The sequence below is a fragment of the Notechis scutatus genome, chromosome 8, assembly GCF_049901735.1.
Source record: "Notechis scutatus isolate UNSWTSFEM ecotype Mainland chromosome 8, rNotScu1.2, whole genome shotgun sequence".
Classification (NCBI taxonomy): domain Eukaryota; kingdom Metazoa; phylum Chordata; class Lepidosauria; order Squamata; family Elapidae; genus Notechis; species Notechis scutatus.
The window spans coordinates 24,958,446-24,973,374 of NC_142016.1; the positions used below are offsets into that span (position 1 = coordinate 24,958,446).

The window sequence follows — 14,929 nt, forward strand, 5'->3', positions numbered from 1 at the left end:
ATTATTCATCACATTTTCAATTTTGCAACATCTGTGTACTGGTTATATCAAGTCCTTAAAAAAATATACATCACCGTATACAATCCTGGTTATAACTATGATTCTCATAGTCATGCTATCAGGGCTCCAGCAGTTACCCCCATTTAAATCATGAGTCTCCAGCCGAACTTCCAAAACTTAAAGAAGATTTATTAGGAGTAAACATGCCGGTGCTGCCTGGGTGTAGCCGACTCTGAGACACATCATTCATTGTCACCCTTGACCCTGGTTTCCCCTGGGTGTATCATAATTCGTATCCTCCAATGGGACACATCCATAGCCAAGAGTCATTAATCATGCTCTCCAGTTAGAATTTTGCACGGCAGAAACTTTGGTCACCTAGAAACTATCTTTGAAAACATTTATGGAATGCAAGTTGCCCACTGCTCCCGCTTCCCTTTCTGTTGGCACCTCTAAAAAGACCATAGAAATATTTGATGAATTGACGCATGCAGTATAGTCTCTTTTGACTACATAGTGTTGTACATCATAATTAACAACTATTATTTTCATAGTGTAATACGCTACTGCATTTATCATTCTATACACTTTAAATAGAAGGGACGTGATGGCTCCATGGCTAGGACACTGAGCTTGTCGATCAGAAAGGTCGGCAGTTCAGTGGTTTGAATCCCTAGCGCCACGTCATGGAGTGAGCTCCCGTTACTTGTCCCAGCTTCTGCCAACCTAGCAGTTCGAAAGCATGTACAAAAAATGCAAGTAGAAAAATAGGGACCACTGAGGGCGGAAGGGAACAGCATTCCGTGCACCTTTGGCGTTTAGTCATGCCGGCCGCATGACCACGGAGACGTCTTCGGACAGTGCTGGCTCTTTGGCTTTGTAATGGAGATGAGCACTGCCCCCTAGAGTCGGAAACAACTAGCATGTATGTGCGAGAGGAACCTTTACTTTTTACCTTTACACTTTAAATTATATTCACGGAGGTTGCCATGCCTTGTGTGTAAACAAGAAAGATTGTGTAGCCTTCGGCGTCTTTAACAAGCCACCATGAAGCCGGGCACCTCGCAATGATGTCGCACAAGGGATGCGAACTTTATCATTCCTGTCATTTGCGGAATAGGGAATCGTAGCCTGGAGAATGTCAGATCCTTTTCCGCCACTCGATGAAATTGTAAACGAGGTTTCCCCTGATCCACCATTGTTTCATCTCAGGTCCGGGATGACAACAAACACCTGCACCCATGTTTGTTGGATTTCCACAGCCTTCCTGAGCCGGAGCGCAATTACAACCTGCAGATGTCAGGCGAGACCCTCAAGTGAGTGATGGTTGGGGGAAATCCCTGGGAGATACCTTGAAATGATCTACTGGATCTACTGAGCCGTGGCCTCCTCTGTAGTCCAGGTCTTTGGATTATAGCCAGGGGTGGGATTCAACAATCGCAGCAACTGGATCGCTGCCCGGTTGCTGGGTGGGCGTGGCCATGGTGGGCGTGGCCTACTGGATCTTCAGGGAGGGCCATTTTTCGCCTTCCCCACAGTCCGGAGGCTTCCCTCAGGCCTCTGGGAGGGCGAAAACGGCCTCCGCCAGGCTCCCGAGGGCCTCCGGAAACAGGAAACAGGCCCGTTTCCAGACTTGTGGAATGTCCGGATGGACCGTTTTTCACCCACCCGGAGCCTCCACATGGACCTTGCACTTACTTACATCCAAAACAGGCCACGTGGAAACTCCTGGGAGGGAGGAGCGGGGTGGGCGGGGCCAGCCGGTCGGTTCAACTACCGGTTTGGCAAACCAAACTTAAATTTAACATCCAGTTCGCCCGAACCGGTCCGAACTGGTAGAATCCCACCCCTGATTATAGCCCATGATTGAGATTGCATGGACATTTGGATTAAGGTTGCTTAACAGCGACAACAGAGGAATTTTGTTGGCTAAAAGGAAACTGAGGAAGACACAACAAATGGAATGTCTCCATCAATTCAAATGGAATTGGTCTGGGTGAAGCATAAAGGAAGCGTGGGGTCCTTGGAGCTCTCTGAGTTGGATTGTTTCCTGGTAGACATTCTACCACCCAACTAGAGAACATCATCAGTGCTAGAAGGGAGTGGGGTTTGTTTATATATCAGTGGCGTACCCAGTCAGTGTTGGTGGGCGAGTTCTTGGAGATTTCTTGATTAGCCTGCTGTTTACTATTAGCTTGTTTGTCTGAGTTGGTGCCTCCTTGATTGGAGTACGGTTTGCTCCTTAACTTTAGGTCCAGTAGGAAGTGCAATCAATCTCAATCAGAATAGAGCTGGGAGGGACTTTGGAGGTCTTCTAGTCCAGACCCCTGCTCAAGTAGGAGACCCTATACCATTTCAGATAGGTGGTTGTCCAGTCTTTTCTTTAAAATCCCCGGTGTTGAAGCACCTACAACTTCTAGAGGCAAGCTGTTCCACTGGTTCATTGTCCTCACTTGTTAGGAAGTTTCTCCTTAAGCTGCAAATGTAGCGTTTCAATTCGTTGGATAATAGCCATCGCACCTGGACTTCTTTACTGTTTCACCGTGCTTTTACAACTCTAAGTGATTTACAGTAAGCCGCTTGCCCCCGACAATCTAGCTCCTCATTTTACCCACCTCGGAAGGACGGAGGCCTGAGTCCAACTTTGAGCCTGGTGAGATTCGAACTGCCAAATTACAGGCAGCCTGCAGTACTGCACTCTAACCACTGCGCCACCAAGGCTCAATCTAGCTGAGCTGTAACAATTTAGTTTCTCAACACAGGGCAGATTTTGTGGAGCGTCCTTGGGGCTTGAAGCGTGTGGCGCCATATTTGCTACCCAAAGGAGAACGGGGATGTGGCTTAGCTCCTCCCCACCCACCCAGCATAATTACGATCTGATCTCTTCCTTTGCAGGACCTTGCTTGCTCTGGGCTGCCATGTGGGGATGGCGGATGAGAAAGCCGAAGAGAACCTCAAGAAAACCAAGCTGCCTAAAACGTAACCAATTTGGCTCCAGTGTGTTGGGTGTGTAGAGAGGCTGGTTTTGCCTATAGCATCCTAAGTGTCACACCTTTGCAGGTACATGATGTCCAATGGCTACAAACCGGCACCCTTGGATCTCAACCACATCAAGCTCACTCCAGCCCAAAATACGTTGGTGGACAAACTGGCTGAGAACGGACACAATGTCTGGGCACGGGATCGGGTCCAACAGGGCTGGACGTACAGCGTTGTGCAGGTGTGGTCCCCAACCTGACTACCTGGGCGGCCCGGTGGGGTGGGTTGAGGAGAGAGGTGATAGTTCCCTGCGAGTGGCAGGTGGGTGGACATCAGCGTGCACAGATCCATTTGTGTGAATGGTCGGTATGCGCTCTATAAGTAGAGGGGAGTTTTGTGTACAAGCACAAGCGGACGCCACTTGTACAAGGGGATATTTGAGTGCACGTCTGTGGGCGTTTGCTGCTTGTGCGGCCAATTTCCAAACAGGCCGCGGCCCGATAGTGGACTACAGCCCAGGAGTTGGGGACCCAGGTTATATGGGGTGTCAGCGTTTTGAGGAATGAGTCCAAAGAAATCAGAACTCCGAGGGAGGGAGGTCCCTCAAAGAACATGTTTATTGGATACATCGTATTGGCACGGCTAGTGAAAACCAACTCTGAAGTTTCCCGCGGTTATAGCATAATTAAAAGAGAAACTGTTTCCCTCCCCAAGTGTTCCACATCACATTGTCCAATTAAATCCTTGGTCACTCCTTTCTTCCTTCAACTGCCCCCTGTTGGGATGACCTTGGTTCCCACAGGAAGGCTCTTGGTTATTGTTCTGACCCAGCCTTCGCAGAAGCAAGAAACCGACTCCCTGCAAAGCAAAACCCCTCTTTAATTACACCCTTGGGAATTAACTGCATTCGCCAACAGAAAGGCCAGCCAAAGGTCCTGCAAGAAGTTAACTGAAACAATAGTTCTCATCAGCTCATTATGATAAATGCAAGGGTGTGAGCTCCCAGCCGGGAGGCTGAAAATTTAAGTCAGAGAAATAGACAAACCTCCGTTCTGGCAAGGCAGTCTTTGTCGCAGGAAACACACAAGGAGCAAATGTTCCAGAAATGCAAACGGTTGTTGCAACAACCCAACTACTCCCCTTTTCCTCCTATTTATTCCCCAGCTAGGGAGGGGGCCATTGAGCGTTTGTTTTGCTTCCCCGAGCCAGCTCATTGTCCTCCGTTATTCACCTATCCGTTCTGAGCATACGCACCTCTGGAACAAGCCCCAACTCCTCCTCCTCACTTATCTCAGACTCCAAAGGCAGCTGTCTCTCCGGTGGCTGGGAAATGTCGGACAGCCCTGGCTCTGTGTCTGACGCTGAGCAGCCATCAGAGGCTTCCCCAGGCTCCAGAATTGGCTCAAGTTCTTCCCCAGCCTTCTCATCGTCTCAAGTCTGGTGGGCCATGACAGTTATGTCTGCGAGACAGTCTATTTCCGTGATGGCGAACCTGTGGCACGTGGCATGCACAGCCCTTTGTGACAGCACACAGGCTACAGGCGAACTTAACCTCACTGTTCACGCTTCACAGCTGATTTCCGGCCGGTTTGAGGCCTTTTTCAGCCTCACAAAGGCTTGAGCAGGCTTCTGCAAGCTTTGCAGGCCGAAAACTAGCCCCGTTTTGTCACTTCCGGTATTTTCGTAAAAACAGGAAGTGATGAAACGGGACTAGTTTCGGCCTGCAAAGCTTGCAGAAGCCTGCAGAAGCCTTCCTCAAGCCTTTGGGAAGTCGAAAAAGGCCTCAAACCGGCCAAAAATCAGCTGTGAGGCGCAGTGCAGGTAAGGGGGTGGCGGGAGGTGGGTGGATTGCATGCACATGTGTAGAGGGCGTGGGGAGGGGCGCCTTGCCTTCTAGCACACACACAATTTTTGGCACAGGAGCCCAAAAAGGTTAGCCACCACTGGTCTATCTACTCCCCCCTTTCCCTCCCCCCAGAGTACGTGGCAACTATGAAGCAGCAAAAATGGCTTCAGCCAGGTTTGATTCAGTGTTGACATGGGGTCCCTGTGGACCGATGGCTGAAAGCGACAACCTGGCAGGGGAAGGGAGTAGTGGAAGGCGCGGTATGGGATGAGGGACCACCATGGCGGTATCTGGTGGTGTGCCACAAGATTCCAGGTCGTTTCCTCCACTCCTACCAGCTTTCAAGTACAATGCGTGGGGCTTGGCGATGTGTTTTCTTAAGCTGCTTCGTGTTCATAGACCTGCGTGTCTTCCTCGGGCTTGTAGGACATCAAAAACAAGCGCAACCCCCGTCTGGTGCCCTATCACCTCCTCGATGAGAGGACCAAGAAGACCAACCGGGACAGCTTGCGGGAAGCGGTGCGAACCCTCCTTGGCTACGGATACAACATTGAACCCCCAGATCAGGAAGCCTGTGAGTGTCCTTCCATTCTTCGGCCTCTGGTTTCTACTCCTTAACCTCAGATGAACAAGAGTTGGAAGGGACCTTGGAGGTCATCTAGTCCAACCCCATCCACCCACCCAAGCAGGAGACCCTACACCATTTCTGACAAGAGGGCAGCCCAGTCTCTCCTCGAAAGCCTCCAGTGATGAAGCTTCCATAACTTCTGAAGGCAACTTCTGTTCCATTGGTTGATTGTTCTCAGTGTCAGAAAATTTCTCCTTATTTCCAGGTTGAATCTCTCCTGGATCAGTTTCCATCCATTATTCCTTGTCTGGCCTTCGGGTGCTTTGGAAAATAGCTTGAATAGCTTCCAATATTGGAAGGCTGCTCTCCTGTCTCCCCTGGTCCTTCTCTTCACTAGACTAGCCAGGCCCAGTTCCTGTAACCATTCTTTATACGTTTTATCCTTTTAGTTTAATTCATTGATTCTATTATTATGTTGATATGCCACCCATTTTGCAGTCAAGAAGCTCTGGGCAGCTTTCATATAGACAGAGACATGAAAACCTAAAACATTAAATCAACCAAAATTAATTGGAGCAACCCAGAGTTCATCACATCAGCAAGATGGGCAGCATAAACATTTAATAAGTAAATAAACAAGTTACGAACCAGATTACTACGAAGTATAATATGATTGCAGGAACTGGGTAGGACTGCTTTAATGGAAAGAAAGAGTTAGAGGTGGCATGATAGCAAGTGTTCCAATATTTGAGGGGCTACCACAGAGAAGAGGGGGATCAAGCTATTCTCCAAAAGCACCTGAGGGCAGGACAAGAAGCAAGATGGAAAGAAGATGGAAATTCATCAAGGAAAGGAGCAACCTGGAATTAAAGAGAAATTTCCTGACAGGACAATTAATCAGCTGAACGACTTCCCCCAGAAGTTGTGAATGCTCCAACACTGGACGTTTTTAAGAAGAGATTGGATAACCATTTGTCCGGAATGGTTGTTCTGACCCAAACCTGGTTCCAAGAGAGCAAACACAAGACAAAGGCAGCAGCACAACCTTTTAATGTTTCCTCTATGGATCCTGTTTCTTCACAGATAGAAGGCTGCTTCCAACTAATTAGCTCCAACATGAAAGAGCCTTGCCAAGTTTTTGCAAGGCTGCCAAAAAACAACAGATAAGAAATATTTTACAACACAAGAGTCTTCAAATGCCAACTGTAATGTCCACGAGGCTGAGTTTCAAAACGTCTTTGCTTCCTGCAAAGAACGTTCGCTTCACAGCTGGCTTTTATCTTCTTGAAGGAGGGGCCATCACCTTGCAGCCTTACTCCCGAGTCGCCCTTGCTGCTGCAGCTGCTCTTTCCTGCGAGCAGCCCTGCGCGCACGCACACTTGGCACAGGCTCCTCGGAAACCTCCTCATCGCTGCTGCCAGCCCCCACAATCTCTGAAGGCAGCAGTCCACTCCCTAATGGTCCTGGCCCCTCATCTGAGTCCTCACTCTCTCTCCTCAACCGCCCGCACCTGCCACCGGCTAACCACAACAATGGTATAGAATTTCTGTTTTGGCAGGGGGTTGGTCTAGAAGACCTCCATGGACTCCTTCCAACTCAAGTGGACTTACTTAAGTGGAGGTGGGTGTGGAGTGTCCCTTTTGTCTTTGTTTTTCCATCCTCCCGTCTTCTTGGTCTCTGAACAGCTCTAGAACTGACCAAGGGCCGGCTGGAAAAAGTCCGCATTTTCCGCGCTGAGCAGTTCTACGCAGTAAAGACGGGCAAGTGGTATTTTGAGTTCGAGGCCGTCACTACTGGCGAGATGCGGGTTGGGTGGGCCCGGCCGAACGTGAGACCTGACGTGGAGCTGGGCGCTGACAACCTCTCCTATGTCTTCAATGGGCATCGGGTGAGTCTGGGCTGCTTCCTCCTCTTCATCCTGGGCTGGCCCTTGGTCGTCTTCTCGTTCCCTTTTCCCTGAAGGATCCTGTTCTGACCTAGGCTTCCCAAAAGCCGACTTCTCATCCCAATAAAACTCCCTTTTGGGGCTACAGTGAATTCCTCTCATTCACAAGTAGCAAAGTCCCGCCAAACAGTCTTTCCAGAGATTTCACAACTAAAGACCTTTATCAGGCTTGGACAGCTGCCAGGCCGATAGCTTCCAAACGCCAGTCTGTAGCAGACAATACTTGGCAAGGAGTCAGGAACAGATCTTCACCCTAATGAAATGAATGAATTGTCTCCTGCAAACCCCACTCCCCTTTTGCTCCTCTTTATTCCTATGGGAGGGGCCATTCACCATCCACCTGTGGCTTTACTCCTGAGTCGACCCTTGTTTCTTAGCTGTTCCCTTCTCCTGGAAGCTCTGTGCATGTGCACACTGGGAATAGGCTCCAGCTGTTCTTCTTCCCCACTGATCTCTGACTCCGAAGGCAGACTCTCTGACACAGAGGCCTCATCAAAGCCTTCCCCAGACTCCAGGACTCGCCCATGTTCCTCCCCATGTCAAGATTCTGGCAGTTTTATGAATTGACACCCCAACCTCCTCACTTGCCGAGCTTGCTGCTCTGCTGGCCGCTGGCGGGCCACAAGAGATCCTTTCCGTTTGTGTCTGTCTCGCAGGGTCAACGTTGGCACATAGGGAGTGAGCCTTTTGGTCGCCCATGGCAACCAGGAGATGTGGTTGGATGCATGATTGACCTGACGGATAACCACATCATGTTTACACTGAATGGGGAGATGCTGATCAGTGACTCGGGATCAGAGCTGGCCTTCAAAGAAATAGAGACCGAAGATGGTAAGTATAGCGTTCCCAAATCTCGGATCTGTATTCCTCAGAGGCTGAACAACAGGGGTGGGATTCTGCAGGTTCGCACCTATTCGCTAGAACCGGTTGCTAACATTCTAAGCAGTTCGGAGAACCTGTTGTTAGAAGAAATTCCTGGACTAATCCTGTAAGGAAGGCAGGAAGGAAACATTCTGGTGTTGCTTACAGAAACTGCCTCTCCGTTAACCCTTCTTACATTCTTGGCAGGACTAGACTTCCTGTCTCAAGAACATCTCTGGAGTTTTTTTCCCCTCTTTTGCTGGTACTTTGCTTGTGTGGAGTGACCATTCAAAGTTACAATGGCACCGAAAAAAGTGACTTATGACCGTTTTTCACACTTACGACTGTTGCAGCATCCCCACAGTCATGAGAGGCCAGGCGAGGAGAGGCGTGCCTCGATGTGAGTGATATTGAGTTGGCCACGCCCAGCCAATAACATGACCACCAAGCCACGCCCACCACCTAAGCCATGCCCACAGAACTGGTTGTTAAAAATTTGAAACCCACCCTTGCTGAACAACCTTCATTGTCATTTTTTTAATATACACAATGGCACCTTAAAATGAAATTCCAATGCACCACCCTCAAAACAACAATAACAATACAGTAAGAGCAGCGGCATCATCCCAAAATGCCAAATTATACAAAAAGGACACCAAAACCTACATGCATATCAATCACAGTCTGTCTTGAATACATAGCAGAAAAAAAGACCCAAAATCGATCAATCAGAATGGAGTCAGAAGGCACCTTGGAGGTCTTCTAGTCCAGCCCCCTGCTTAAGCAGGAGACTCTATACCAGTGGTGGCTAACCTTTTTGGGCTCCTGTGCCAAAAATTGCATGCATGCCAGCGTGCACGCACTCACGTGCCAGCACCCAGAATGCAATGCGCGCGCCCCTCCCCACGTCCCTGCGCATGCGTGTGCAATTCCCCTCCCCCTGCCGCCCCCTGACCTGCACTCCACCTCATAGCTGATTTTTTGGCTGGTTTGAGGCCTTTTTCGGCCTCCCAGAGGCTTTTCAGGATGAATTATAGGCCCGTTTTGTCACTTCCGGTATTACAGGAAGTGATGAAACAGGCCTATAATTCAGTCTGAAAAGCCTTGCAGAGGCTTTTTCCAAGCCTCTGGGAGGCCAAAAAAGGCTTCAAACCAACCGGGTTAAAAAAACAGCTATAAGGTGCACGTATGCGCAGTGAGGTAAATTTGCCTGCGGCTTGCGTGCCAGCACAAATGGTTCTGCATGCCACTTGTGGCACACGTGCCATAGGTTCGCCATCACAGCTCTATACAATTTATTTTATTTATTTATTTGTTTGTTTGTTTGGCAAGCATGTATGAGAAAACAAGTATGAACATAACATATAAACATATAAGTATAAACAGGTATAATTATATACATAACTGTGAAAATATTTACAGACCCCTCACATCCCGGACATAAACTGTTTCAACTCCTACCCTCAAAACGACGCTATAGAGCACTGCACAACAGAACAACTAGACACAAGGACAGTTTTTTCCCCGAACGCCATCCCTCTGCTAAACAAATAATTCCCACAACACTGTAAAACTATTTACTGAGTCTGCATTACTATCACTATTAATCTCCTCATCACTCCTTATCACCCCTCCCACTTGTGACTGTATGGCTGTAACTTTGTCGCTTGTATCCTTATTATTTATATGGATTGTTTCCTAGTATGATTTGATTGCTTAGTGTACCCTTTGACTCTTATTAAGTGTTGCACCTGATGATTCTTGACTCTTGATGAATGTATCTTTCCTTTTATGTATCCTGAGAGCATTTGCACCACAGACAAATTCCTTGTGTGTCCAATCACACTTGGCCAATAAAGAATTCTGTTCTATAATCCGCTGTCCTCACCACTCTCTGCAAGCCTTATCTGTCCAATACTCGTGGAGGCTGAACATTTATTTATTCATTGCTGGCGACCCAAGTTCATTGTTTTCCTCCTCATCTTTTACAGGCTTCATCCCAGTGTGCAGCTTGGGCCTCTCCCAAGTGGGACGACTCAACTTGGGTCAGGATGTCAGCAGCCTTCGCTATTTCACCATCTGTGGTCTCCAAGAAGGTTACGAACCCTTTGCAATCAACACGAAGCGGGAAGTCACCATGTGGTTCAGCAAAAGCCTGCCTCAGTTTTCCCCCGTGCCCGATGAGCACCCTCACTACGAGGTGAGAGCAGGAGGCTAACTTGAGGGTGGAGCCTTGGAGGCTGTGCCCTGTGGCAGGTGTGCTTTGGGACTCCAACGTTGACAAGGAGAGCTCCATGTTTGAGAAGCAACCATGGCAGCAAGAGGACATTCTGAAATGGGAGGGATTTATGAGCAAGATACTTTTGGGTTGGCTTGGTGAGGAGAAAGGGGCCGCCATTTTGAACGACTGGGAGCTGGAAGGGATTTCGAAGCTTGGTGGGTGCCATCTGAGGAAGCTTCATGAGTCAGATAGTGGCCTGGCATGGAGAAAATGTGGCAAACAGGTGAACCAGAGGCACTAATAATAGCATCTGTGAGGATTGGTTTGTTGTACGGCAAAATTGTGGTTGAACTCACAACTGATGTGAGATGAGAGATTTTGCATGGCTGAGAGGAAGTGTGGTTATTGGGTTATTGGTTTGGAAATTCATATCTCCTTCCAATGTTTTTCTGATGCCACCTCCATGTCTACATGACCTATCAGAAGATTGGTAACATTGAGCAAGTTAAATTTTACCACTTACCTTTCTACTAACGAATATTTGTTTATAAGTTGTGGAGGACTCTAAAGAAGGGTTCTCCATAATTCTTTGAAAAACAGCCATGGAAGGTTAGGATGAGCCTGGGAAGAAGTTTGTCCATTGCTCCTCTAACCTTCTGCTTTGGTCCTCCGTGGGCAGGTGTCACGGATTGATGGCACTGTGGACAACCCGCCATGTCTAAAGCTGACGCACCGAACGTTCGGCTCCCAGAATGCTATTGTGGAACTCCTCTTCCTGCGTCTCAGTATGCCAGTGGAGTTCCATGAGAAGTTCAAGGTCCTCGCTGGTACCACTCCACTCACTCACGCGCTCACCATCCCTGAAGATGAAGTCAAGGAAGTTGACCTTGATTCCGAGTTTGAGCAGTTGAAGAAAACCGCCAGCCGCAAGGAAGCTGAGGAAGCCGAGAAGGAGAAACAAGGCCCGGGTTCTCCAGCCGCTCACAAGGAGTCATCCAAAGAGGCCCCCAAAGCAGAGAATGAGAAGGATTCCTCCAATGAGAAAAGCAAAGCCAAAAGAGGGTAAGAACTCTATGGAAAGCTTACCAGGGGATCAAGAAATCTCCTAGGGGGGAGATGATCGGGTTCAAAAGGAATAATGAAGATCTTTAGATATTGGAGTGGGAGAAGAAGCATTCTTGGTGTGGGAGGCTATCAACATGATCAGACAAGTAGTGATTCTAAACTAGTTCCGACAGAGTTGAGCAGGATTCATTTCCAAGAAGTGTGCCTGGAGAAAAATCAGGTGGGACATCTTAGATGGAGGATGTACTGTCCTTTCTGATCATACCCTACTTCCTATTTATCTCCTCCAGCTTCTTGTTCAAAGCCAAGAAAGCCACTACCCTCATTAGCCCTGCTCCTGTAGTCTCCACAGTACCTCGACTTGAAGAGGAAGTAGTTCCCGATGACCGGGATGATACAGAGATCATCATGAACACCACAACGGTAACAGGAACTTGGATATCTAATGACTGAGTACAATATTGTCTGTTCCTACCAGACAATATCCCGATTTGTTTGGAATGCACTGTGGTGGAATGTAGTCTGGATTCCAAGACAAGAGATGCTGCATTCCAAAGGAGTAAGAAACAGTGAAGTTAAGATGGTTTGGTTGGGAAGGTCAAGACTGCACCTCCCTAGAAGTTCCCAGAGTCCATTTTAAAGATGCAAGGAGAGATATAACCTGGAAATAAGGAGAAAGTTTCTGACAGAACAATCAACCAATGGAATAGCTTGCCATCGGAAGTTGTGGGAGCAACATCACTTGAGACTTTCAAAAAGAGATTGGACTGCCATTTGTCAGGAATGGTGTAGGTTCCCCCGCTTGGGCGGGGGGTGGGGTTGGACTTGACCTACAAGGTCCCTTTCAACTCTGATTATCTGTTATCTGTTATTAATTGGTGAGATGCAAGTATTTGCTTTAGTTTGGCATGATTGATGTAAGATTCCAAAACCCAAGAAAGGCACACAGAGTTACTTCTAAGCAGTTCAAAGTTGTTCCTCACCTATCCATCGAAACTTTGATGGCCTCTTGAGAACTTCTGGAGAGGACCCATCTTAACTCTCTTCCTTCCTACCAAGCTATCTTAACTTCGCTGTCTCTTATTTCTCTGGAATGCAGCCTCTCCCTCCCTGGGAATCCAGACTACATTCCACCACAGCATTTCTGGTATTCCAGAATGGAAATCTTGGATGGGGGCAAAATTAGCATGTTCTTTGGATAATCTCTGGTCCATGAGTTATTTACAGAATACTTTTCGTAAGGTTTGTGTGAGGAACTGCGCGTCCCACGCCATTTTGTTTACCCTTTGCACCTTTTCTCTTTCCAACCTAACAGTATTACTACTCGGTCCGGATATTTGCAGGCCAAGAGCCCACTACTGTCTGGGTAGGTTGGGTGACCCCTGATTACCACCAGCATGATATGAACTTCGACCTCACGAAGGTGCGCAACGTCACAGTCACCATGGGTGACGACAAGGGAAATATCCACGACAGGTGAGTGTTATCCTGACCTCTACTGTGCATTATGAATTATGAAGACGTATGCTGTGCATACGACTTCAGCAACAGAGTGGTCAGTGCCTGGAATGCTCTACCCAACTCCATTGTTACAGCCTCAACCCCTCACAGCTTCAACCTCAAACTGTCTACCGTGGACCTCACCCCATTCCTAAGAGGTCCTTAAAGGGGCCGTGCATAAGCACACCAATGTACCTACCGTCCCTGTCTTACTATCCCCATTTATCTGTATTTACTCCCTTTGTTCTTGTTTATGTTCATACTTACACTTGTCATCTTCTACATGTTTGACAAATAAATAAATAAATTATGGATCAGCTACAAGCAATTTCTGAGGAATGGCAGCAGTTTACACTAGAGTGGAGTGGAATGGAGGTCAGATCTGGGGATGTTTGAAGAGTCTTTTACCGGTCGAGCAAAGGGTGAAACTACCTTTTGTTGTGAAAATAAAGGGGTGGGGGGTGCAGTTGCCCAGAAAGATTTGGGAGAAGGAGAGGTGTAACTTCAAACCTTCTGGGTCTCCAATCCAGGGGCTTGTTGTCAGGGCTCCGGTACTTACTCCCATTTAAATCATGAGTCTCTAGCCGGATTTTCAAAGCTTAAAGAAGATTTATTAGAAGTAGACATGGCGGCACTGCCTGGGTATAGCCGACTCGTTCATTATCACCCTTAACCCTGGTTTTTTTCCCCATCCCCTGGGTGTATCCTAATTCATATTCTCCAATGGGACACGTCCATAGCCAAGAGGCATCAATCATGCTCTCCAGTTAGAATTTTGCACGGCAGAAACTTTGGTCACCTAGAAACTATCTATGAAAACATTTATGGAATGCAGTTTCGGTTTGCAAGCTGCTTTACTGCTCCCCCCTCCCTTTCTGTTGGCAACTCTAAAAAGACCAGAGAAATATTTTATGAGTTGACACTCGCATTATCTCAAGAAAAAGTAGGCTGAATGTCGTCTCCGCTGCCTCTCATTTCAACAGCATCAAGAGAAACAACTGCTACATGGTGTGGGGAGGGGATTTTGTCAGCAGCACCCAGCAGACCCGAGTTAGCACGGTGGATCTGGTGATCGGTTGCCTTGTGGATTTGGCCACAGGGCTCATGACTTTCACAGCCAATGGGAAAGAAGTCAACACCTTCTTCCAGGTAAGCGGATTCAGGATACGTTCACCCAGGAGAGTTGACGTGTCAAGAGTTTTTACAGTGTGACTACTATTGTGAGACAAGCCAGGAGCAAAACACAGGACACAGAAGCTTTGCCTTTTAATAGTGGTTTACCTACAAGATACTACATGCATATGTTAGGCAAATACCAGGCAAGCAGTGAATCTTCAACTCTATACGGAGAACGACAATGGAGATAGAACACGAGGAGAGAGAGATACATCCTCTCATGGCCTCCCTTATATAAACAGGTTGTTAAAGTGACAGTATCCTGCTGACTCATCATCAGTTCGTCAACTTGGCTAACAGCCTTACAGCAGCTGGTCAGCTATTAAATCTTCATTACTTTAACATTACGGGGGCTGAAATGTATTAGGGAGATGTTTGGGTGGATGGATAAGAAATCAAGATTGTCATCTTCAGAGGAGTTGGAGGACTAGGGCTCTTGATGGGTCTTTTTTGGCTGCAGAAGACAAAGATGTCAGGTCCACAAACATGAAGCTTTTAGAAAAGGAATCTGGGATAACCAGGGGTGAGAAGATCATAGCAATAGCACTTAAGACTTATATACCACTTTACAGTGCTTTACAGCAGTGGTGGGATTCAAAATTTTTTTACTACCAGTTCTGTGGACGTGGCAGGGTAAGGATACTGTAAAATCTCCATTCCCTCCCCAACCCACTAACCTGCTTTCCAGCTCCGTTCTTCTGCGCAGAGCAACAAAACAAGACCCAGCCAATTAGCTGGGACTCGGGAGGCAGAGAAGAGATGGGGGGC

General features: G+C 47.8%; 1 protein-coding gene and 1 long non-coding RNA gene across 2 annotated transcripts in view; one reads left to right on the plus strand and one right to left on the minus strand.

The window, feature by feature from the left end:
- RYR1 (ryanodine receptor 1) overlaps nucleotides 1–14,929 on the plus strand; it is a 149,245-nt gene that overhangs the window by 44,267 nt on the left and 90,049 nt on the right. Inside the window, 11 exon segments of the mRNA XM_087971211.1 lie at nucleotides 1,213–1,316; nucleotides 2,896–2,979; nucleotides 3,061–3,220; nucleotides 5,252–5,399; nucleotides 7,079–7,281; nucleotides 7,995–8,169; nucleotides 10,191–10,399; nucleotides 11,100–11,482; nucleotides 11,776–11,908; nucleotides 12,801–12,961; nucleotides 13,969–14,134. Of these exon segments, the coding sequence (XP_087827337.1) occupies nucleotides 1,213–1,316; nucleotides 2,896–2,979; nucleotides 3,061–3,220; nucleotides 5,252–5,399; nucleotides 7,079–7,281; nucleotides 7,995–8,169; nucleotides 10,191–10,399; nucleotides 11,100–11,482; nucleotides 11,776–11,908; nucleotides 12,801–12,961; nucleotides 13,969–14,134 (1,926 nt within the window).
- Nucleotides 1–14,929, minus strand: part of LOC148129980 (uncharacterized) — a 264,545-nt gene that overhangs the window by 35,281 nt on the left and 214,335 nt on the right. The gene's annotated exons all lie outside the window — the stretch shown is intronic.